The following is a 23,766-nucleotide window of genomic DNA, read 5'->3' on the forward strand; positions in this document are numbered from 1 at the left end:
TGGGGTTGTTTGCTATTAAAATTCCATTTCAATACACATTCTTTGCTAATCTCTCTGCAGGTAAGTTCTTGACAGTGCACTTGCTCAGTTCAAATAAGCCAAACAGATGTCTCCAACTACCCTCCGAAACATGATGCACCTATTTCCACCCCTATTAACAGAACAAAAGTGCCTGTTTCTCAACTCTCCCTAACATACGGTATCAAGGTTTCTAATCTCTGTCAGTCTGATAGCAAAAACAAATAGTGTCTCTCTGTTTTTATTTGCATTTCTTTAAGATCTTTTCATTTGATTAATGGTCCCGAGTAGTGGTTACAAGCAGGGCTTTGATACCGTTGTAGGTAGCAATCAGGTCTTATAAAGCAAGTCATTTACCTCACTCACTGTACTTTGTTTCCTCATCTGTAAAATGGGGATAACAAGTACCTATTTCATACGTTTGTTCTGAGGATCAAATGAGAAAATACATGTGACACAGGTTAGTCCCTGTCTTACGATGAGGGCTTGATAAGTCTCAGCTGCCAGTCGTTGCAGCAGTTGCAGTAGAAGTGATAATAATCGTTCTTTTTCTCTCTGTTCTGAACCTGTCTGTTCAGATCCTTTGCCTATTTTTCAGTTGGGCTGTTCATCTGTTTCTTATTGATTTAGATGACGTTCGCAAATGAAAGAAATTAGCCTTTCATCATTTGTCACAAATATTTTTCCCACCTTGCTACTTATTTTGTTTACAGAATTTCTCTTTTTGTAAAATAATCGTGGTTGTTTTTCTTTATGCAAGAAATACGTATTAATTATAGAAAAATTAGAAAATGCACATAAAAAAGAAAGAAAACAAACATCATCTGTCATTTCACAATGCTTCTATTGATTTTTTTGGAGTCAACTCTTCACTGAAACTAGAATTATATACATACTGCTTTGAAACCTAACTTTGATCATAGTATATTCTGAATATCTTTCTACACTGCATCTCCTTTCAACTCCCAACATCAATATTTTGTCCACTGCTCAAAACACTTCCCAGAACCCTGCTTGGTCCAAGTCCACTGTTTCTGAAAAGTGGGTGAGTGTCACGCCCAGTACCGGCCTTCTCCCAGGCAGTGAAAAAAGTTGGAAACACCAAGATTCACAGACAACCTTTTCCCCAGGCAAAGCTTTGAATGTGCCTCATCCTCCAGAACTTGTGCTACAATAAACAAAATGTCAACCAGGACCCCCCTTGGAGACGTTGGCAGGTACTGCTCCTGTTAGAGCTCTCTCCTGATTTTCTTGGCCACTGCACAATGACTGCGTCTGATCCCTGCCAGGGACAGGTTTGTGAAAGGCTCTTGGTTTTACCAGGGGTTTGACCTCACCAGTTCCAATAAAGAGATCACTAAAACCCCAGGTTATTTATATTTAGAAAATGTTGGACTCTGGGAGAATTCCTGACTTCCCCACTATAGTGGTCAAACCAGAGAGCGTGCAGGCTCGAGAGTCAGGGGACTGACTTGTCTTAAAGCTGAGGGGCCCCAGGCCAGGAAATCTCAGGACAGATGAGAAAAGAATGGGAGGGCAGGACAGAGGCTCTCTTGACTTCAATTCAGTATCAAAAGTGGCTACAACTCAAATGAAATTAAGAAACTAAAGAAAGGCGCTCAGAAAGAACAGCCAAACAAGAAGAAAACAGTGTGTGTGTGGCGGGGGGGGGCAGTAGAAAAAAAATCTAATCTACATTTGAGCAATTAATTGCCCAACTACTAAGTCCAAACAAAAGCTTCCCTCTGGGCCTCCTCTTGGCGCCCTCAGAGACACCCTGTTCTCACACTAAATAAGAAAGATGATTCAGGAGTCAGCAGGCCGTCTAAGATTTCAAGAGATAATAAGGGACGGCTCCCAGAAGCTTTGCTTACCCTCTAACTGCCTTGGTTTTATACTCCCATTTGAGAAGCCACAGAAATGAACGTGGGTCTTGCTATCCCACTGGTGCAGGTGGAACAAATGTGCATTTAGGTTTCTTCAACAAGTTTAAAATACATTTCTAATGTCAGCAACTACGCAGCCAGACAGACACAGTGGGTCTTTCCTCTGTGAGTTCTCGGCCCCTTTATGCAATTGTATTCTTTGTCACTGTTGTGACCATGTACACGGCATGGGTTTTCAGTTCTGATGTGACAAATACGGAGCTCTGCATTGGAAACCCAGGGGGCCGTCACCGTGTGGCCCAGGACAGGCACCCACCTCCTTTCAGCCACAGCCAGTTTGAAGCAGCCATGACACCTAAACTATTGGAACTAACTCCTAGTCTGCACACGCATGCCTAAGGTAGAAGGTTCCAGGCGGGGCATTCAAAATCCAGGACAGACAGAGCTTATGTCACCCTCTCTGAAAAAGCACTCTGGCTTCCTGAGTTGGTTAGCAGCCGAGGGAAATCACCCAGCCCTCGCCAACAGCTCTGGCTTACCTTGAGCGTGCAGTGCCCGGTGGAGCAGGGGTAGGAGCCCCGCCTGCCAGAAAGAGTAGCAGCCATCCACCAGCTTGTTGCAGCGGCCCTGAAATCCACCTTCAAAACGCATCTGCCGGCTTGTCACCCATTGCTGAGAATGAGACAGAGAAGGGAGAGGCAATTGTAAGCTAAAAGAGACACAGAATCCAGCAAGACAAGATCTCCAGAGGCCAATCTTGGGAGGGAGGGTTCCTGTCTCTTAGTTTCTTGGTGCTGTGACTTCTTACTTCTCATGGCCACAGATGCAGAGTGGACCATTTAAGCTAACTTTTCCAGGCAACCAGCACTGATCTATGATCAGTGCCTAACACAGAGTTAACGACCTTTTCCCAGGTTCTAAATGGCTTCTGGTGCTGAGAGAATAAAGAGGGCAAGCTGGCTTGTAAGGAGACCTGCAAATGTCTCTTAATTAACAAGACTTAACTAGGAAATTTAAGGCAAGACCACCAGGGTCTCATTTCTAATCACCACCCCTGCTCAGGGAAGTTTATTAAAAGCAGATAAATGGAGGGTGGCTAGTTAGCTCAGTTGGTTAGAGCGTGGTGCTGGTAACACCAAGGTTGTTGATTCAATCCCCACATGGGCCACTGGGAGCTGCACCCTCCTTAAAAAAAATAAAATAAAATAAAAAGCAGATAAACGGAATTTTGTGCTACATCTCATCAGATGACCTCAAACTGTTCCTGACTTTTACTTGGCTCCTGAGGAAATTCATCCTGGGTCTCTTAGCAAGTCACTCACAGGCCTGGAAGCAGACGCCATTAGTCCCAATGACCAGTGATAGCTTTGTCTGGTCTAGCCTCTCTGCTTCTCCAGGGAACCTGGCTGGCTGATAAAAGAAAATCTTTTACTTTGAACCTGTAAAGTGGCTCCTGATGTCACTCAGTGGTCACCCATGATATCACCATTCCTTGCTTATCTCCAAGTTTTCTAAACACACTCTACTATTAAGATCAAGATAGTCACATGGGTTGGGCCTCTAGCAATGAGCAGAACCAACTGGCTGAGTAGATAATGACATTTCCATCTCCCTCCCAGACCTCCAAGGTAGCTGCAGCCTCCAGCCATGAGCTTACAGAGTAGGGTATTTCCCCTGTACCTAGATGCTCACTAGACTGAGTTCCTGAAAGTAGTCACTGCGGACCCTTGTAGAAAGAGGCGGGGGAAGGGAGTTTCCCAGCCCTCTTTTAAGTTCATGGTTGTAGAGTTTAGATTATATGCCTGTTCAAGGCAACACCCACCCATAGAGAGTCATAATCCCCAATTCTTAAGAGAAAGACATAAAAATTGCACTGCAAATGCAGGCAGTAATATATCCCTAGTCAGTCTTAAATGAACCAAGTTTTCAGGATGATGCCATTTAATGAAAGTAAGCTAAGCATTAATCAAGAAAACAGTCACTAGAGTGGGAAGTCCATTCTTCATTTTTACTTACCCCAAAGATGAAATGTTTTTAAGCCAGACTAATTTTTTCCAGTGCCTAAGCTCATGGGTTTATTCTCATGACTACAGGCAGGAACTCTGTTAGCCCTTCAGATGTGGATACAAGTTCTCCCAAAGCAAATGGAGGGGAGGGAGTAGTTTGGGTAAGAAGGACACCAACATTATTTGAGCACCTACTATGTGCCAGGCTGTTTATATATGTTCTCTTCTTTAACTTTCAAGGAACTATTATCTCTATAGAGGGGGGGAAAATTGAACCTAAAACATTTAAATTAAGCAATTCTCCCAAGGTCAAATGGCTAGGAAGTGGTAGAGATTGGGTTCAAATCTAGAATGTTGTCTTTGTAACTGAGGCATTCACTAATTATATTCTTTATTTCTGCCTGGGAGATAGAACTTTTATGTTTCATGCCTTGTTAGTAATCAGATTTTAGTGGATTTCAGAGTCCAGTGCACAAAGCTGGCCATTTAAGTATGAACTTTCAAGTCTTTAAGGACCTTCAAAAAGCGTGTGCTAGCGGAGGCTTCCCAAGGATGAGGACAAAATGCTGCCGATCATACGTCTCCAGAGAACAGAAACTCTCTTAGAAGCTCACAGTGAGTCTCACATTGCTCCTATGATAGGAGCCTGACATCTGAACTTGAGGAGAAAAGATGAATGTCAACTGTAGCTCATTTGCTTTGAGGTCATGGTCAGGAAGTAAATGCTTCCTAGAGACATTTCCTTGGTGGCTGTGGGTGTGTGTATATTTGTACACTAGGTCTCCAGGGATAATTTAACTATAGTGACTCCCTGAAGCTGACTGCTTTCTGAGTTCATTCTGAATATTGGTCAGGAGCTTGGAGTCCAGACATAAATGCTTGGGCCGTGTGCTCAATGTAATTACCCAGCTCTGCCCAGCTCATTTAAATGTAGTTACTAATTGTTCACATAGCATGGTAGGTAATAAAAACTTGGCTTCAAAATGCCTCAAAGTTCATCTCAAAACTTTTTCTCTTAGGAGATTTTTTTCTAAGACACATGATAACCCCTAATTTTAAGAGACTGAAGCAACACTTTTCTTAGACATATGAGGAAGGCAAGTATTGCAACTCATACCAGATATCTAAGGGACTCATGAAGACTCTGGAGTTGGCCTAATTCACTATGTAGAAAGTTCAGAGCAGGAAGATGAAAGGCAGGAAGAAGGGAACAGAAACTGAGAGAGATGTTCACTCCTTCCATTTTCTCAGAACTGTGCTGAGCATTCCCACAGCTCTTATCTATAGCTTCATCACAGGACTTTTCATTCGGGAGCTCAAGGCAGGAACTCTGTTAGCCCCTCTCACAGCCAAACCTTCCCCAAAGCCTGCCCAAGTAGTCACATCACCAGGGGCCTGGCAGGAAAACGGATCAACACTTACCAATAAGCTCTTTAAGTTTAAGGAACGTTCCTTCTTGAGGATGACCAGTGCGGCCAGGCCACAGAAAGTATAGCCTCCATGGGCTTCCATCCCTGGCACCCCACCAATTCCACCTTCCCAATTCTGACACCTAGGAGAAGATTGAGAAAAGCAGATTAAGGGGTCAGTGCAACCAATGAACAGCTGGGTTGCATGGATGGGTACAGGTGCAGGACCACCCTGGACAGAGAAGGATGAGTTCACTTAGATTACGGCATAAACCATCACAACTATGAATGGAAAAATGCTAACTAATTAACTTTGGAAGTGCCTTTCCTCAAAAAAAAAAAAAAAAAAGGAAACTTAGAAATAGTCTACTTAGGTTACATAGTACCTACCTCAAATCATTACTTTTTAGAAAGAAGTTATAAAATCATACATGTAGTATGAGAACCATCAGGTTAAAATAAAATAGAAAAATAACTGCTAATTCTGGTTATCTTTTAGTACAGGTCTATTGCTGATCATAGCAGAGTCAAAACCTGGCTCCCACTCCCTGGATAGACTCTTGAGCATCCTCCGTTCCCCAACACCACCGCCACCCAAACACAAACACTCCAAGTTTTCTTTCCAGTGCATTTGGCTACGTGGAGCATAGAAAATAGCTCAAGTTTGAAAGTCCTGATGAGTGAAGAATGCGCAACAGACCTTTTACAATTTATTGTTCTTAACTTAACTTATCTTTGAAATTTTTTTAATTAAAAAAACTCAAATGGTATAAAAATAATGAAAAGTAAGTCTCCTACCCACCCTGGCTTCCTGGTCCCTCTCACCAGCAGTGACCACTGTCAGTTTCTGTGTCTCAGTCTCTCTCTCTCTGTCTTTCTCTCTCTCTCTGCACACACACACACACACACACACACACACACACACATATGCACACACACATGCACACACACACTATACACACACGCACGCACGCACACACACACACATGCACACACACACACACACACACAAATATTCCACTTTCCCTCCCTTTGTTTTTACATGCATGGGAGCAACTTACTTTGGGAGTGTCTTCTAGCTAAACATAATAAATTGAACACAAGAACCCAGTAAAATAAAAGCAAAGGAATTTAAAAAGGGATAAATCCACAGGGTAAAGAGAATAGAGAGGATGTGAATAGAGACAGGAGATAACAAATTTTGCTAGAAAAGGAAAGGGAAGTAACTGACTTAACAGAATAGAGAAACCTAAACCAGCCTCAGGGTGGGGGTTGGGGATGGCAACAGAAAGCAAGGTGATTTACTCCAATGAAAGGTCCAGGGACGAGACAGCAGGTGACTCTGAAAGTGGGATGCATTTAGACAAAGTTGATTGGTTGCAAATTTATATAAGAATCAGTTAGACTTCCAGGTACCCAGTCAAAGCACTCAAACCCAGGAGAAGCTGGGAGGTTTCAGGGCTTTAACCAAGTAGATGGGAATTCCAGGATATCCAGCACAGGCTGAAAGCAGGAAGAACATGCTGTACTGAGCAGGGGGATTAAGTGAGAGTCTACGATGTGAACACAAACACCCACAACCTCTTTCCCTACTAGTGTTTCACACAGCTGGCTGTCAACTTCATACCCCAACCAGGAATATGGAAGACTCTTCTCTAGGGAAACTCATAAGCTCAAGGAGAAACTCCTACAGATATGGATATATGAGCGGTCCCCAATGAATGGCTGGATCCTAGCCCACCCTGGCACACGTAGCTCCTTAGCAACTTCTGACTCCTAAATATGAACACCAGACATTTGAGCAGTCTCTAATATGAAAGAGAGAGACCCAAACAAACAAACAAAAATAAATTAGAGAAAATAATGTAGGAAGCATAAATAAACTTTTTAAAGTTGTATTTTTAGATAAAATATTATATGAAATAAAAACACCACAAGTATAAAATATTCCTGAAACAAGAACAGGAGAGAGTATTCTTTCTTTTATAAATAAGGACAAAATAAGCTCTGGAAAATTTTAAATAGAATTGCAAAAATAAAAACTCAACAGAAGGTATTAGAAGATAAAAGGCAAAACGCTCTATGAAAGTATATAAGAAAGATTAAGATGGAAAATAGGCAAAAATGTTTGAAAAATTAGAGGACCAACCGTATTTTTATAAGATAGTATAAAAAGAGCCAATACAGAAAATGGAGGGGAAGAAATTATTAAAGAAATAACATAATAAAAGTTTCTCGGAACTAAAGGGAATGCAATCCTGATCAAAGATACCTGCTGAGTGAACAGCACAATGAATGAAAATATATCCATATCATGGTTCATTGGCATAAAGTTTCCAAATAGCAAGAATAAACATTCCAAAAACTTACAGGGAGGGGCACAGGGTGGGGCAGAGAAAAAGAGAAACAAAAGAAAAGCACACAACAGATTGGGAATACAATGACACTGGGAGGCAAGAAAGTACAGTGGTTACCAAACAGGTTTTGGTCACTTAATTTCTTTATATTTCAGCTTAATATCAAACCCAGTATCCCACCACGTAACATATAAGGAAACTATGACATGTAGAAGGCACAAAGCTAATAAACGGCAAAACTGGGATTCAAACCCAGGCAGTAGGAGTTCTACATCTAGTAAGTCCCTAACAATCCAATCCTGCAAATAACAGCGCTGGACAAAATACACAAAACAACTTCCCAAGGGCTCAGTAAACTGAAAAGAAGGCAGGCAGATTTGGGAAATGATTTGAAAATTGGAGAGTCAATCCTGTCCCTCCTCCACCCTATTCCTGGTTTTCCCTGAGAGTGGCGACAGTGGGCCAGTAGTGGCAACGGCAGGTCAGGGATCAGGGGCAGACACCTGAAACTAACAGAAAGCCCACCATTTTTCTGGCAGGAACCAGGCTGATAGAAATTGGGGAGGAATCTTAGAAAGAGGAGAGCCCGAGAAGGAAAACCCCAATTTCTGTGTTTAAACTTCACTCAGATTTCTACCTGACGCCTGAATCACACAGACATTGGGCAAACCGAAAGGTGCTTCTGACCAAGAACTGATCTGAGACCTGAGCCACTGCCCCCTGAAGGTGTGACAATCTACAGCTTGCGTCTAACAAAGTTGACTACCTGCTAAAACAAAAGCATCAACACTCTTTAGAGCAATCTAACAGAATCCAGTCTCTACAACAGAACATCACAATGTCCAGGATACAATTCAAAAATTACTTGACATATGCAGAACCTGGAAAATGTGACATACTAACTCCAAGATACTCAGATGTTAAAATCACCAGACAAGAATTTTAAAGCATGTATTATAATTATATATTTACTCAGTGAAGAAAAATACACTCATAATGAATAAAAAGATGGAAATCTCAACTGAGAAACAGAAAGTATAAAAAAGATCCAAACCCAGGCAGTCTAGCTCAAAAGCCTATATACTCTCAATTTCTAAACTACAGCTACCCCACTACTGACTATTACATAGCAAGTACTCAGTAAGTGTTGATTATTATTATCAGCCTTTTTTTATTAAGACTTTATTTTTATAGCAGTTTTAAGCTTATAGAAAATTTAGCATAAAAGTACAGAGAGTGCCCATATACTTCCTCTCCCTGCCCCCTAGCACACTTTTAAGAAATTACTTCAGTTTTATAGTTTTTCTTATGTAGATCTGGTACATGTTTTGTACATAACTATGTATATATATATGGATATATATAGATATATTTATCAGTCTTTTTAACAATGACACTGGAAGCCAGAAGATAATGGAGCAATGCTTAAAAATTCTGAAGGAATACAATTTATACAGTTTCCAATTTAGAAATCTCTAACCAAATAAACTATCAATCAAATGTGAGACTAGAATAACGATAAATATAAAATCCTAAAAATGTATCACCCAAGTGCTCTTTTTGGGACCTATTGGAGTATGCGCTTTATTAAAATGAAATCAGTAAACCAAGAAAAAGGAGGACAGGGCTTCAACAAAGGAGAGAAGTGAAGTGAATTTCATGCTGAAAGGAAGCTTCTGGATGCCTGCTGTTCAGCAAGCTGAGAGCAATCTGTCCAGGAGGACAGAGAGCTCCAGGTGGGATAACTCAGAACACACAAATGCACACATGCACACATGTACACGCACACAAATACACACACACACAAAAGAGAATCGATACACTACCTAAAGTGTTTGACTGTATTGGGAGTAATTTTATAGCTCTGACAGAAAATATGGGAATGAATTCATGATACATACATTTTTTTAAAAGAGGTAATGATTAATCCTAGGAAAATAAAAGTTATATGAAAAAGTAAATATGATCATAGTGTATCATCTGGTTTAGCTGTAAATTATATTTTCATAGTACTAAGTACTACTTTAATAAAAATAAAAATGTAAAAATGAAACAGTACAGTTTAGATATTATTTCATAATAGTACATGTGTATCTCCCTTTTGCTTGCTTTTTCTAAATTATGAAGTATTTGAAGCATCCATCCAAGAAAGTATAGCAAATAATATATAGAACATAAACATACATGCATCTAACACCTAGCTTTGATTTAACCATATACATTTCAGGGTTTGTTTGTTTGTTTTTGTAATATTTTAAAGAACTGAACAATTACAGATACAGTTGAAGTCTGTTTGTTTGTTTGTTTGTTTTTGTAATATTTTAAAGAACTGAACAATTACAGATACAGCTGAAGTCTCTTGTGGAGATGTGTAGACCTCCCCTATCTCCTTTCCTTTGCTCTCTCCCCAGATGTAACCATCATCCTGAAGTTGGTGTTTATCTTTCCCATGCATGTTTTTATATTAGTATGTTTGATTCTTCTCATAAGCAATATAGAGCTGTTTTGCATATTTTTAAATTTTTAGTAAATATGCTGATCGTCATGTTTTCTTTAACATCCTTTTTTTTTCACTCAACATTGTTCTTCAGACTTATCCATATTGATACATGTAGCTCTAGTCAATTCGTTTTAACTGCTATATTATATTCCCATGTGACTATACCAAAACTTACTCATCTCGTGCTTATGAACATTTAACTTGTTTCCAGCTTTTTATAACAAGCCCTATGTTTGTCTCTTTCATGCATGTGTGTGAGAGTTTCTGTAGGAATGGAATTATTGGGCCATCAGCAAGGGCTACTTTGAGATATTATCAAATTGTTCTCCAAACTGGTTAAATCCATTTAGACTCCCACCATTACTGTGTACCCAAATTTTTGATCCTGGCCAATCTGACATTAAAGAAAGTTTGGAAAAAAGAAACCTTTTAAAGCATTTTTGAAAAACACACAATGCTACACCCCTAACACATCTCTTGTAATTTTATATTCCCTTCTGGTCCTTTTTCATTTTCTTTATTTTTCAGAGGTCTTGACCACCTGCTGTCTTAGAGGTCAGGACAAATCCCAGCTTCTCTCACCTTGCTATCCATTCAGCAGTGCCCTCAAAGAGGTCTGGAGTGATGACGTTGGTCAGAGAAGCTACTGAGGCGGCACAGTATGCACTTCTGGAAGGACAGAAATAGAGGGGTAAAGTGTTAAGCTTTGAGGAACAGCCTAAATAAGGCTCGCTGCACTTCTTGGGTGGATTGCTCTCTTTGCCTAGTAAGCTGTAATCACCTCCTGTCCTCACTCTTGGCTCACGGTCCGTCCTCCTGGGTCTCCGACTGAGAGGTTTGACATTCTATTTGGATAGAGTTGCTCACAGCATGGCTTCAGTGAAAGAACATGACATTCTATTCTCCCTACCTCCACATGGTCAAATCTACATCAGAGGAAATAACAGCCATATCAATTCATGTCAAAAGTGAATTTAGCTCTTCTTTCAAAGACCTATAATTGTTCCCAAAATTCCATGGTGTCATTCAGGTATTTCTGATGTGCTCATTCACTCAGATGTCAGTGCTGTTTTAGATCCAGGATTTCTGTCTGCTGATGGCATGGACACATTAAAGGTTAACCATATTTTTCCTGCAACTAACACATTGCAAAGCAGGTCACGAGACTCTAATGGCTGCTTAGACCAGACAAGGGACAGGAATAGATAAGCCCACTGAGATATGTCCCTTAGGCCTCTAGGGGGAGAAAAGAGCTTTGATTTCAAGTACTCCAACAGTACACACACACACACACACACACACACTTTTAAATGAAAAAGAAAGGGCACGTCTTTTTATTTTTTTAATGTTATCCTACTAGACTTGGAATAATTCTTGCCATTTCATCCTGCCAGCCCTAAATCTTCTCAGGACACATTTGATTTTGGTTTCTCCCTCTATTACAGAACACATCCACAAACTCTCTTTTTCTTCCCCTCTATAGTCTTTTCAAATACCCAGCATCTTAGCTCCATTTTATGTTGAAGACAAAAATTCTAATTCTGCTTACAAATCCATTTTTCTAAGGCCTCCTAAGAAATAGAAAAGGGAGAACACAGAAGGGTCTAGTTTCAATAATATTCAATACAGACATAATACTAAGCCAGACTTACTGAGATATTCCAAAGAAATCTCTGCAGAAGCTGTGAGCATTATTATCCTACCAGCATTTTTATCAGCCTGCTGGCCAAAGGCACAGCAGAGGTTGAGTTATGCCAGCAGGCATCAGAAGCATGCAAGAGGCCTACATGCCAAATGTTATCATCTACCAAAAGCTAACTTCGAAGGTCTTATCTAATTTCCTTCAAGTCTTGAGCCTCTCAAAGGGGTTCAAAAGTATTTGCTCTTGAATCCTAATGTAACCTTTGAGGTAGAGAAGTGGCCAAAAATGTAGTTTGCCTCTTATAAATGGAAGAACTGAGGGTGTTGCCAGAAGCCACTAGTCCTAGATCTCACATTGAGATGGGGAGGGAACAACATACATCTTTCGGGTGCAGTTTCTTCCTCTCTCCCTCCACCCAGCCATCACATCTCTCAAATTTGTCCTCTACTCTTCATCCATGGTGTTGTCACTCAAATCCAAGTCACCATTACCTGGATCGGTTTCCTCCGAGCTTTACTAAAACGCTACCATCTATTCACTGCAACTAGGAAACTAATAAAAAAGTCAGAACACATCACTCTCTACTTAAAACTTGTCAGTGGCTTCCCACGGCCCTTAAAATAAACTCCAGGCTTCTTAAGATTTCAGGGCCCTTCAGTCTATTCCCAGCCTGTCCTTCCAGCCCCAATTCCGGTCCTTCACTATCCAACAGGTCCTCTATACTTCCGTAACACAGAACTTCTTTCTTGAACACAATCTATGCTCTGTCACCTGGTATGTGATAAAATACTAAAGCAATTTTGCCCATGATCTCAGGAAGTTTGAAAAGCTACATTTTAAGACTGTGTATATTTAGTTGGAATAGCTATAGAACAGGAATGAAAATGTAGTGACTGTAAATGGAAAAGAAATCTTTTTACCTTTTCCTTAAGAAGCATCAACGCAGTACTGTACACTGCTTTTCCTCAATAGTTATACTGGCTTTGTTTCCCTACACAGTGTTAGAAACCAGACAACAGGTCCAAAATGGAGCCGCTTATGCTAAACCAATACTTAGTTACAGTTTTGGCTCTTCCAGAAATGGAATCTTAAACCAGTCAGTCCATCAGGAATTGCCTGAACAGCACTAGTTAGGTGATCTGCCTGATAAACTCCTGCCAGGCCCTCAAAGAAAGGAAACTTGCAATAACCAACCCGCTTTTTTGCCTGGTATAACTTCCCTGTTCCTGCTCCTTTCTGCCTATAAACGTCTCTCATTTTGTATAGCTCCTTGGAGCTCCTTTCTATCTGCTAGAATGGATGCTGCCCGATTCAAATCAAGTTTTGCTCAAGTCAACTCTTAACATTCTTAATGTGCCTCAGTTTACCTTTTAACAACAGATACTGAGATATTGTGATATACCAAATATGTATTTGGTCTGCTCCCCAGTTCCTGGCACAGAGCTCCTAAAACCCTTGGAATTTTCTGAGTGTGATAGGGGAGTCTTTTGTGTTAGGTTGGTGCAAAAGTAATTACGGTTTAAAAGGTTAAAAACAACTGCAAAAACCGCAATTACTTTTGCAACAACCTAATATTTTATAACAAGCCCCAATCAACCATCCTGACTTTGCTAATGAGGTGACTCCTGGAGGATGGGGGCTGGTTGCCAGAGGAAGAACTATGCGATTAGAAGGTTGGAACTTTCAGCCCCTCTCCAGAGGCAAAAGCTAGAGATTGGGTTAATCACCTATGGCCAATGATTTCATCAATCATGCCTACATAATGGAACCAACCCTAAAAATCCTAAATAAAGAGGTTTGGGGAGCTTCTGGGTTGATGGACACATCCATGTGCCTGACAGGAAGGTGGCGTACCCCAGTCTCACAGGGACAGAAGCCCCTGTGCTCTGGATACTTCCAGCACTCGCCCTATATAGGTACCTCTTCATCTGGCTATTAATTTTTATCCTTTATAATACCTTTAGAATAAACCAGTAATAGTAAAATATTTCCCTGAGTCCTGTGAGCCATTCTAGCAAATTATTGAACCTAAGGAGGAAGGCATGGGAAACCCCTGATTTATAGCCAAATCAGGCAGAAGTGCGGGTAACCTGGGTACGCAATACGGGTGATCGGCGTCTGAAGTGGGGGCAGTCCTGTGGGACTGAGCCCTTACCTGTGATATCTGTCCTAACTCTGGGTAGTTAGTGTCAGAACTATTTAATGTGAGGGAAAAAAACACCTATTTGGTGTCAGAAGTGTCACGAGTAGAGAAAGTTTTTCTGGTAGATAACTAGTCTAAGTTTTTGGTTTGAACAGAGAGGTCACAGATAGAAGAAAATCCTTCACGAAAGGCCTCTGTAGCCTGGTTACCTACTTTTATCTGCAATGTGCTTTATGCTCCACAATGTTCATATTTTTTTCTTCCCCTGTATTTTCCAACCAATGGTTAAGCCAGAATGTTCATCGACTTGTGTAGAAGCAAACACATTTACAAATAGACAAGAAGATGCTTTGATACAGAAACCTCATAAAAAATATATTTCTTAGATGAAGTAATAAGAATTTGGTATAAAATCTCAATGATCCACTGCTGTTGAGAAATGAATTATTCAATGAATTCCTTATATGCTTCATAAACAATCTCCTGACAGGTTAGTAAGCTACTTGCTAGGTACATCAGACAATTCTTGAGTAAAATAATAATTTTGAGCCAACTGGTTACAATCAGTTAATGCAAGTCTAGTTCACTGCACTCCACTAGCCGATGAGGGTTTCTGCACCTCCCAAAGCAATTCTCACGCAGGTGTTAAACATCTCATGATTTCATTAAATTCATTCACAAAAGATTTACTAAATCTCTACTGGGCTTTCTTCTCCCTTATCCCAGAGAAATGAAAGATTATATGACACTATATAGTTATTATATATTCCAGTTTATCATTTTATACCAAACAAATGTATTTTTAACTTTTAAAACAAAAGTATTTGATTTTTTGTGTCTTACTGATAGTAATGTTTTGACATTTATATAAAAGAAGTTGAATGGTAATGACACCTGAGGACATCTGTATCACATCTGCAATGATTACGACACTGTGTCACCAACATGTCATTCTGTGTGTCGTTTTGTGACAAAGCAGCAGCTTTGCCATGTTGTTCCTTGGGTTTGGCATCTCTAATGGCGGATACGCTCTAGAATCTACTGATGCAGCAGCCTGAGAAAAACCCCACTCACCTCACATCCACCTCACCTCCAACGTGCATGAGAAAAGAGCCATCAGGTTGCTTCAGCGAGTACAAATACTGAAGAAGCTTCTCTCTGAGAAACAAAGGAGAGACAGGCAGGAGACAGCAATGGTCAGTGCAGTGTCAGCAGGCAGGGAGCCCTTCTGCGTTTCTGTCACTGCTGGCTTTGGCTGTACCTGTTAATGACGTCATAGGCCTCCTCGGTGCCAATGATGCATAGTGCATTAACTGCTGCATATGTGGGTGCAAGGTGTGGGTGCTGGCCAGGTCCCCCGCCAAAGCCACCTTCTGGGCTTTGACACAGCTCCAGGAAATGGCACACACTAAGTAAACAGCCAAAGGGAAAAACAAAGTCAGAGAGCATTCATTTCAAAACACCAAATTCCACCAGAGTCCGTGCCTTTCCAAATGTCCCCCAGCCCTCTCATAAGGAAAAAAACCCTCTTCTCCCACCTATTAAATATATAGTGAAAATAGTTAACCCCTGCAAAGGGCCTAACTCTCTACCCTGCTATCATCAGCGTTGTATGCCCTCCTATCTGAGTTTTATAGTTAAGCACTTGCCTAGCCATGAAGCAAGGAACAGAAGGCCAGGCAGAAACAGACTTTCATAGAACTGGGGGTAAGGGTTATGCTTCTTGACCAAATCTTTCCCATACTTTTCACTCAATTTGCCACCTTGGATCTGTGGTACCAGCCTCCTTCTCCATGCCTTTGGGGCACCTCCCCAAATTGTGCCTAAAGCTTCTTCCCACACGAACCACCTTGGTCTAGATCCATCGCTGAAGCCTACTAAGAATATCTAAAGAGATGCCGTCTACTCCCATTGCCACCTAAGCCCCAGCACGCTAAATGATGTTTATTCCTTCAACCGACAAGAAACAAACTTCCACGGAGTCTGCCTCCATGGTTAGGAGAACCATGCTCACCTCAGTTGTGGCAAACTTAAGGCCTGTGACTCATATCACAAGAATGCATCCCAGTCTGTGGGTTCTGGGAGAACTTTTCACACCAACCCACAGAGGCTCCAACGCCCTCACTGAGGGAAACTGTTTAGTGGGGGTTTGCCTTCAAGCCCCTGCCCCCAAGCCTGGCATCAGTTTAACCAGAAGCCACGTTCTTGGTTCAGGTGAAACCAAGAATGTAACTTCTATTTGACCAAGGTCCTCTGAAGTTCTCCAGAAAGGTGTACCCCGGGAAAGTCCTGGTTATTAACTTGTGTCCCCATGACTCAGCTGGGGTCACAGGCTGAGGACAGGCCTCCATGTAAAAGAACAAGGTGCATACCTGTGTCCTTATAGTGCCCAGGTAGCCTTTTTTCCTGGGCTCTTTTATCTCCTATTTTCTTATCTATGGCTGCCAGGGACCACACAGAATCTAGTTAATCTCCACTAAGACACAGTTTATTACTGTTTTCCCACAACATACTTGATCACTTTTAATTTCAGATCATCCATTATCTGGGCAGGGACAGCAACAGAAAATGCTGCTGATTTGCTGTTGGAGTCCTGAAATTGTCACAGTTAAAAAACAATACATTCACTTTTATTTGCACCTAAAATTTTGCTGTAGGAAACACTAGGATTGAAACTGGAGTGGATAATCAGACAAAGGAAATAGTTTTGTGGACGTTTTTAACAGCAATTAATTGTCATAGAGAAAATGAGTTTGTTCCTAGCATATGTTCCAGAGCGTCATCGATTCTTAGCACATTTTCTGGGAACAAGTAGCTAATAAACTCATGTTCTAGCAACGGCTGGCTGCACTAACATACAAAAAGTATTCTATGTCACAAAAGCAAAATGTTTTAGCACATTAAAGAGTCACCTAGTTATCCGTTCCCTTTCCCAGCTCCCAAGACAGAAGCGTGCCAAATGAAACTGTCCTGACCCAGACCCTGAAATGAGCAGGGGTTGGAATGCAGCAGACACCTCTAAATCATGCCTCCACGCCAATCTCCCTCAGCTGACACACTGCACCTGACTGCCTGTGGGGCTAGCTGGGGAACCAGGACTGGGGCTTTTCTGGACTCTCAGACACTTCCATATCATGGAACATTCTGATCCAGAGCAGCCTTAAGGAACTGGCATGTTGACCATGAAGCTACCAGCTGTCAGCAGCAGAACTCTTAGCTGTTCTGAAACCCAAAATGTGAATGATACGTCTAGCTATCAAAAGGGGGAGAAAAACTTATCTCAGAGACCAGAAATTCACCAACTGATAAAAATAAAAATATCACAAGCAGTAAACACTGTGCAAACAGCAATAGTGGCAAACTTTGTAAAAAAAACAAAAACAAGTATTCATAAGTCAGTCATATGACTTTTTAGTCATATGATCTAGTAGATCAATTTTCTTTCAAATCAGCAAGGCATTTTATTCTAGGTTATGTGGCAATTACCAACAAAGTAGGAAACTATCTTCTAGATAGGGGAGATTTTCTAATCCAAAAAATGTGTATCAGAATCATTGGTAAAGAATACACAGAGGCAGGCTTGCTGAAGCAGGAAAGAGCCTGGGCCTCCATAGTTTTATCAAATTCCCAGGTGAGTTAAATATGCACAAGTTTGAGTATCATAAAAATTTGCTGTGCAATTAGAATTACTTGTGGGATGTTTTGAACAAACCCCAATGCCCAGGCCACACCTCATAACAATTAAATCAGAATAGCTGAGGTTGGGACCCAGGCGGCAATAGTTTTTAAAACTCCCCATGTGACTCCAATGTACAACCAAGTATCAGCACTTCTTAAACTTGAGGGTGCAAAGAAATCACCTCGGATCATGTTAAAATGCAGCTCTAATTCAGTAGAGCTACATGGGCTTGAAATTCTGCATTTCCAGCAAGTGCCCAGGGGACGGCAATGACGCTGCTCTGGGGATGTCACATTTTGGGTCGCAGCGCCATAGCTCTGCACTGTCCAGTAGGTAGACACCAGCTACAGGAGGCTATTTAAATTTTAACTTAAAACATTTAGCTCCTTGGTCACACAAGCCACATGGCAACTGCTCAATAGCTACATGTCGGCAGAGGCTACTACAAAATACACAACATTTCCAGTATCGTGGAAAGTTCTATTGGATACCACGGCTCTATCATTCAACTATTAAAGAAAATGTAAAACTTGTAAGAGGATCAAGTTCAAAGCAAGAGTATCAATATTTTACTGTCAGCCTTACGAGGAGTGTACTCAGACTTTTAGGAGCTGGTTGAGGACTGACCTAATGTGCTTGAACCTGGACATCACTGTCACCAACTTGGATGAAGGACTCAAAAGCATGTATAGTGAATGACACAATAATGCAAAACGAGCAGGAATTACCTCCAAGGTAAGACTTAAAAGTCCAGACTAATACAAAACAAATCAGAAGCCAATAAGAATAAAACAAAGGAAACAGGTACAAGTAGCAAGTAATACACATACTTAGGGAAGGCAGGAGTGGGGGATGAGTAAAGTATGTAAATGTAGGATGGGAACACAGCAGAAAAAGCACCAGAAGTTAGGGCCCATGCGTTGTGAACAACAGTAACAAAAACACTAGTTAAAAGCCTAATAACACAGTATTGGTCAGAATTATGTTTGGCTCAAGCCTCCATTTTTCAACTCAAAAGAAGTTCAGATTCAAGTTGTAAAAACGGCTAAATATAAAAATTATTAAAAGCCTTAATATTACAGGCAACCACAGAAAAATGAAGAAGCGACCCAGCAAAATACCTCAAGTATACAAAAGATAATTATACAAACTTTCTGGTAAATAAACAAACATAGAAGCTAATCTGAAGCAAGACAATTTTAGGCGAGATTTAAGACACACGTGAGCACCAGAATATAGGTTACCACAGACAGATTTCAGGCCTAGGATAAGTTACCAAGATTATAGCGTTGGAAATAGGAACAGTCATCCTTGAGCAGAATGGCTCAGGGGTAGAGGCAAATCAAATGCAAGATGAACAAGGTGACATCAGGCTTCTCCTGGTACGGAGTCTTTCCGATTTCATACTGTAAAACAGCTTCAGCTTAACACTACAAGGGAGAGGAAAACGCCTTTCCTAGGTAGATACAGCCATGAACAGGTGAAAGGCAGGCTCTCTAGTTGATTCCTGAAGGCCAGGGCTGCCTGTAGAGTGTGGCAGGTACCTGACTCCATAACGCGCTGGCAGCCCTCGGCATACTACTGTTTTGGATGTGTGGTCAAATCTAAAGTCGGTTATTTTAGAGCAGGGTTTCTCCACCCAGGTAGTTGTGACATGTTGGGCTGGATAATTCTTTGTGGGGTGGACTGTTGTGTGGAGGATATTTAGTGTCATCCTTCGCCTCTACCCACTTGGTGCCCAAGTGTGCCCATAAGACAAGATTAGATAAGGTGTCTTCATTAAAAGGTACAAAAACAGACAAATTATGTTTAAATTTAAAACTTAAAAATATTTAAGGAGTTATTCGGGGAGAAGCTATTAATAACCTTTTGAAAGAGAAATAAAATATTGACACACAAAAATGTTAATTTAAGCTTTGGAAAAACTTTACAAGCAGGAAAGTCCTAAAACAATTTTTTCAGTTAAAGACAATTTTTAAGTCTTACAGAAAATAAAAACCTAACTTAACAGTGCAGTGGTCTCCCTGAGATTTCCATTTTACTCCACGCATTTCATTCAAGTGTCTTGCAATAACAAAGCAGGGGATTCTCATGGAAGGATCTGCCTTCAGTGCTAAAATCATTAGCAAAGCAAATGTACTTAGTCTGGTTCCAAAATGTTAATTTGTTTTAGGTAAACATGTATGCATTTGTGAGTACACTCTCTTAAGAGAGGCAAGCTAAACTCGTACCTACGATTATATGATTCTTGAAAGGTTTGCCACCAGCAGTAAGAACCTGGCCTTGCTGGCTTCAGTCAGCAGTCACACTAGCTGACAAAAGTGATTGTGTCCACTGGAGGGAACTCTGCATGCATATTGTTCCCTCAACAAATAGAAGCCCAACAGGACCACAAAACAGGAGAGAGAAGTGTGCTTGTGTATGTGTTGCTCACTAGGTGAGGGAGTGGGGAGAGAAGAGGGCAGGAAATAATAAAACTTCAGAGCTAAACTCAGCCTCTAGGTCACCTTAATATTTGTAAAAAAGAAGAAAAACGAACCTGACCACATTTTCAAAGCACTTCTTTTTCCTGTGCAAAATAAATAAAAAGGCAATATCCGATACCAGATAGTCTAAAAAAAAAAAAAGTCCACATATTTTTGTAGAAGTCACTAAGATTTCTCTGTATCTTACTAAAAATAATTTATTTCCTTATATGTCAGAGCTACTAGGCTCTGTTCATAACAAATATGATCTGCACCTAGAGTTAATTGCCTGCTACGCACAAAACAAAATACATTATTATTGGAAAGTCTAAGTAATTCTTCAAAAGTCTGTTAAATCAATGCTCAGAAGAACCACAAGCAAAGCTTTTAAGGCAGCCATGAAACAAAAATTCTCAGTCATTAATTATCAAATGGTCCTTGAAATTAGGACAAATCAGCTTTGCAGTTTTAAAACATTCTTTTAATTACAAAACAATGAAAGTTCATTGCAGAAATTTTAGAAAATGCAAATAACCCTAGAAAAGAAAAAAATCACCTTTAACTCCACTATCCAGAAATAATGTGTGTGTGTGTGTGTGTGTGTGTGTGTGTGTGTGTGTTCCTCTGGTTTTTCCTATGAATATAGTCATCTACATTTTTAATCTATCAAAGTGAAATCTTTTGTGCTTAAATCATGAACATCTCTACATAAATATACACATTTATATATAAATTCTGTATTGAGGTATAATCAACATTAGTTTCAGGTATACAACATAATGATTTGATATTTGTATATACTGCAAAATGATCATCACAATAAGTCTAGTTAACAACTGTTAACTTTTTAATTTTTAAAAGACTACATAATATTTGATTGCATGTGTTGCACCATAATTTACTTAAACTTGTACTTTAAAGCATCCCCTACTGTTTGTTGCACTTAGGTTGTCTCCAATTGTTCAATGCGAAAAGCCGGTTAAAGGGATGCTCTCTTCCTATCTGATGTTGCCACAAAAGCTGCTCTGACACTTATTTCCTCAGAAAAGACTTACCTATAAAACACCAAGTATACAACCTAGAAAAAACTCAAAATCGATGCTGACCCAAGGAACGCCCTTATCACTATCTTCCCTTTTCAAATCGGTCTATGTCCTCCTCTAGGAGGCATCTGTACTTCACTCTCATAATCCCTACCATTTCCTTCTTCTCTCATGAACGACTTTCCCATTCCCCTACCGAACACCCTGATTGTGTATGTGTGGGGGGCGAAACCTCCCAAACAATCCACAACCTCCAACTGGTATTTCAAAAACACATGGGCCTTTATTTTAACAATTAAATTCCTGTTACTGCAGAAACTGTATCCAACTCTCCTTCCAGAGCTAGAAGCAGCTAGGCCAGCAGCATCATGAGGAAGACAATGCGTATTTTTCCTCTCCCTCAGAAAGCATCGTATGCATCACAAGGGTTAATGGCCGAATTCTTTATTATCTTCCCTATCCACATTCATCACAAGACACCCTGCCCAGGAAGGCAAGAATGAGAGGTTATTGTTAAGACAGAATGAATGAGACAATGTGTGGTTCTGTTCTCCTGACCTGACAGTGTGACCCATGCACTGTGGCCAGGGAGGGGCACGACTAGCCTCTAAGCATCCTGGTACAGCCACCTCTATGTGCTGTGGAAAAACTGAACCTGGCGCAGGGGCCTCCCCTCCCAGACTCCTGTCCCTCAGGAACACCATGGGGGGTAGCGAAGCTCAAGTGGCTGCCTAGGGGACATGCTGTCTCTCAGCAAGAACTGGGGCATTGGATCCAATTGCTGGCTGCCCTCTCCTCCCCCAAGGCATCCCTAAGACTGGACTGAAGAGCAGTTTCTTCTTCTTTAACATATAAATCGTGACGAACGTCTAAGGATGAGGTGCCACGCTGAGAAGACCTCTGCCCCTGCAGTTTGGGAAGAATCTTAGTGGCTTAGATCTCTAATCGGAAGAAAACTGTCAGTCATGGCATTTGCACACCGAGACGGTAACACATCTGGTGCCATTAAGAGCTACACTGTCCTCCAGGCATTGGTGAGGGGGACTTCTGTGGAGGTGCTTACGGAAGGCAGAGGCATTTCTGTTCCCTGGGTTGGCACCTGCTTCCCCACAGAAACTATTCAAGTGCATACTGTGCTGTCTGGGAAATCATGGCCTCCAAGTTGATGATGAAGGCTTTTCTCAAAGACCAGAACAAGATCAAAAGAAAAAGCCACAGAAGAAATCAGAATCCTTCTCTTGGGAGTTCAAAGTCTTTTTCTATCCATGACCTTACAACAGGCTTCTAAAGTGGAGGAGTTTCAGGAAGTTACTGAAGGTCAAGAGAAGGACATGGGTTTCTCTGAAGCACTCTTGTGTTTTTCATTTAAAATAAATAAAACAGAAACAAAACAAAAAGCACCCCAAACTCAAACTACAATTCCAGGGAAAACCCTAGTTCCCCGAAGCCAGACTCACTCTGTGGCCACCACCTGGGGGATGGGCTCGTCTAGTAGTTCCAAGCTGTGCAGGATCCAATAGCAGAGCCATGGGCGGCTGGCATCCAGACACTGTGAAAGGCACAGGGGAGAAAACACACCCCTTATTCAGAATCAGTCCCAGACACTGCTGACAAGGAGACATCTGTCTCACTCCCTGCAGCCTGAAAAGGGCGAGGAGGGCACACTATGAATGGTCAGGGAATGAAGGACGCTTTGCTTTGTGGCCAAAGCCAGAAGCTGAAATAACCATATGTGAGAAAAGGACAATGCAATAAAGACGTTCACCTTGAACCCGATGGGTCCTTCCCTGACCGGCACGGAAGGAAGGCTGAGCAGAGGACTTCTCGCATGCTCAGCAGTTAAGCGCTACTGTTTTCTCAGTGTCGACCCACAGAGATATATAATCTCAGAAAAGGATTTCCGGGATTAACTCATCCGCGGATTAACTACATATTTAATAAGTATCTACCTTGTGTCAAGCACTGTATTACATATTGGGGGTGTAATAATAAATAAAATTCAGTTCCTATTCTTGAGATGCTTGGGATATAGAATGTGTGTAGTTATCGGTAGAGGAAAAGGGCACTAGACAGACACATAACGATAATTACCTATGTCTTTCTGGAACAAGATGGAACATAACACATGTGTACCTACACGTTGAGAAATGCTGTAACAGGCAGAAGCAGTCCTGAGGGAACACATGAAGAGACCAACTAACCCTGCCTAGGGGCGCTGGGAAAGGCTTCCAAGGTGACGTGTGAACAGAACTTGATCCTAATTCAAGCTGTAAACATTGAGCATTCACGGTCTAGGCAGGCAGGTAATATTACTGCCCCTGTTTTACAGGTTAAAAGTACATCAATGAGGTCCAGAGAGATGAACTTTTTCCAGATGACAAAGACAGTAAATGTCAGAGATGAGACAAGAACCCAGGTTTCCGGCCCATGGAGCCCTCCTCATACATGTGCTATGGTGAGCTCGCCACCTGGGGGCAGTAGTGTGGTCCCCGAAGACACTGCTATAGATTTGGCCTGCCAGGGTTTGAGTCCCAGCTCCTCTTCTTATTTGCTATGTGCCTTTGAACAAATTAATTCATCTTGCTGTGCCTGTTTCCTTATCTGTAAAAAATAAAGAC

General features: G+C 41.1%; 1 protein-coding gene across 2 annotated transcripts in view; it reads right to left on the bottom strand.

Annotated features, from left to right (window-relative positions):
- The window catches only part of FNTB (farnesyltransferase, CAAX box, subunit beta), a 72,824-nt gene that overhangs the window by 12,373 nt on the left and 36,685 nt on the right, over positions 1 to 23,766 (bottom strand). For both annotated transcript variants that reach the window (XM_074327358.1, XM_019733415.2), the window contains exons 4-9: positions 22,606 to 22,697; positions 15,223 to 15,369; positions 15,036 to 15,119; positions 10,759 to 10,845; positions 5,333 to 5,462; positions 2,444 to 2,576 (exon numbers count right to left, since the gene is read on the bottom strand). In XM_074327358.1, the coding sequence (XP_074183459.1) occupies positions 2,444 to 2,576; positions 5,333 to 5,462; positions 10,759 to 10,845; positions 15,036 to 15,119; positions 15,223 to 15,369; positions 22,606 to 22,697 (673 nt within the window). The remainder of the gene's footprint in view (positions 1 to 2,443; positions 2,577 to 5,332; positions 5,463 to 10,758; positions 10,846 to 15,035; positions 15,120 to 15,222; positions 15,370 to 22,605; positions 22,698 to 23,766) is intronic.

The sequence above is a fragment of the Rhinolophus sinicus genome, linkage group LG03 (assembly GCF_036562045.2).
Source record: "Rhinolophus sinicus isolate RSC01 linkage group LG03, ASM3656204v1, whole genome shotgun sequence".
Taxonomy (NCBI): Eukaryota; Metazoa; Chordata; class Mammalia; order Chiroptera; family Rhinolophidae; genus Rhinolophus; species Rhinolophus sinicus.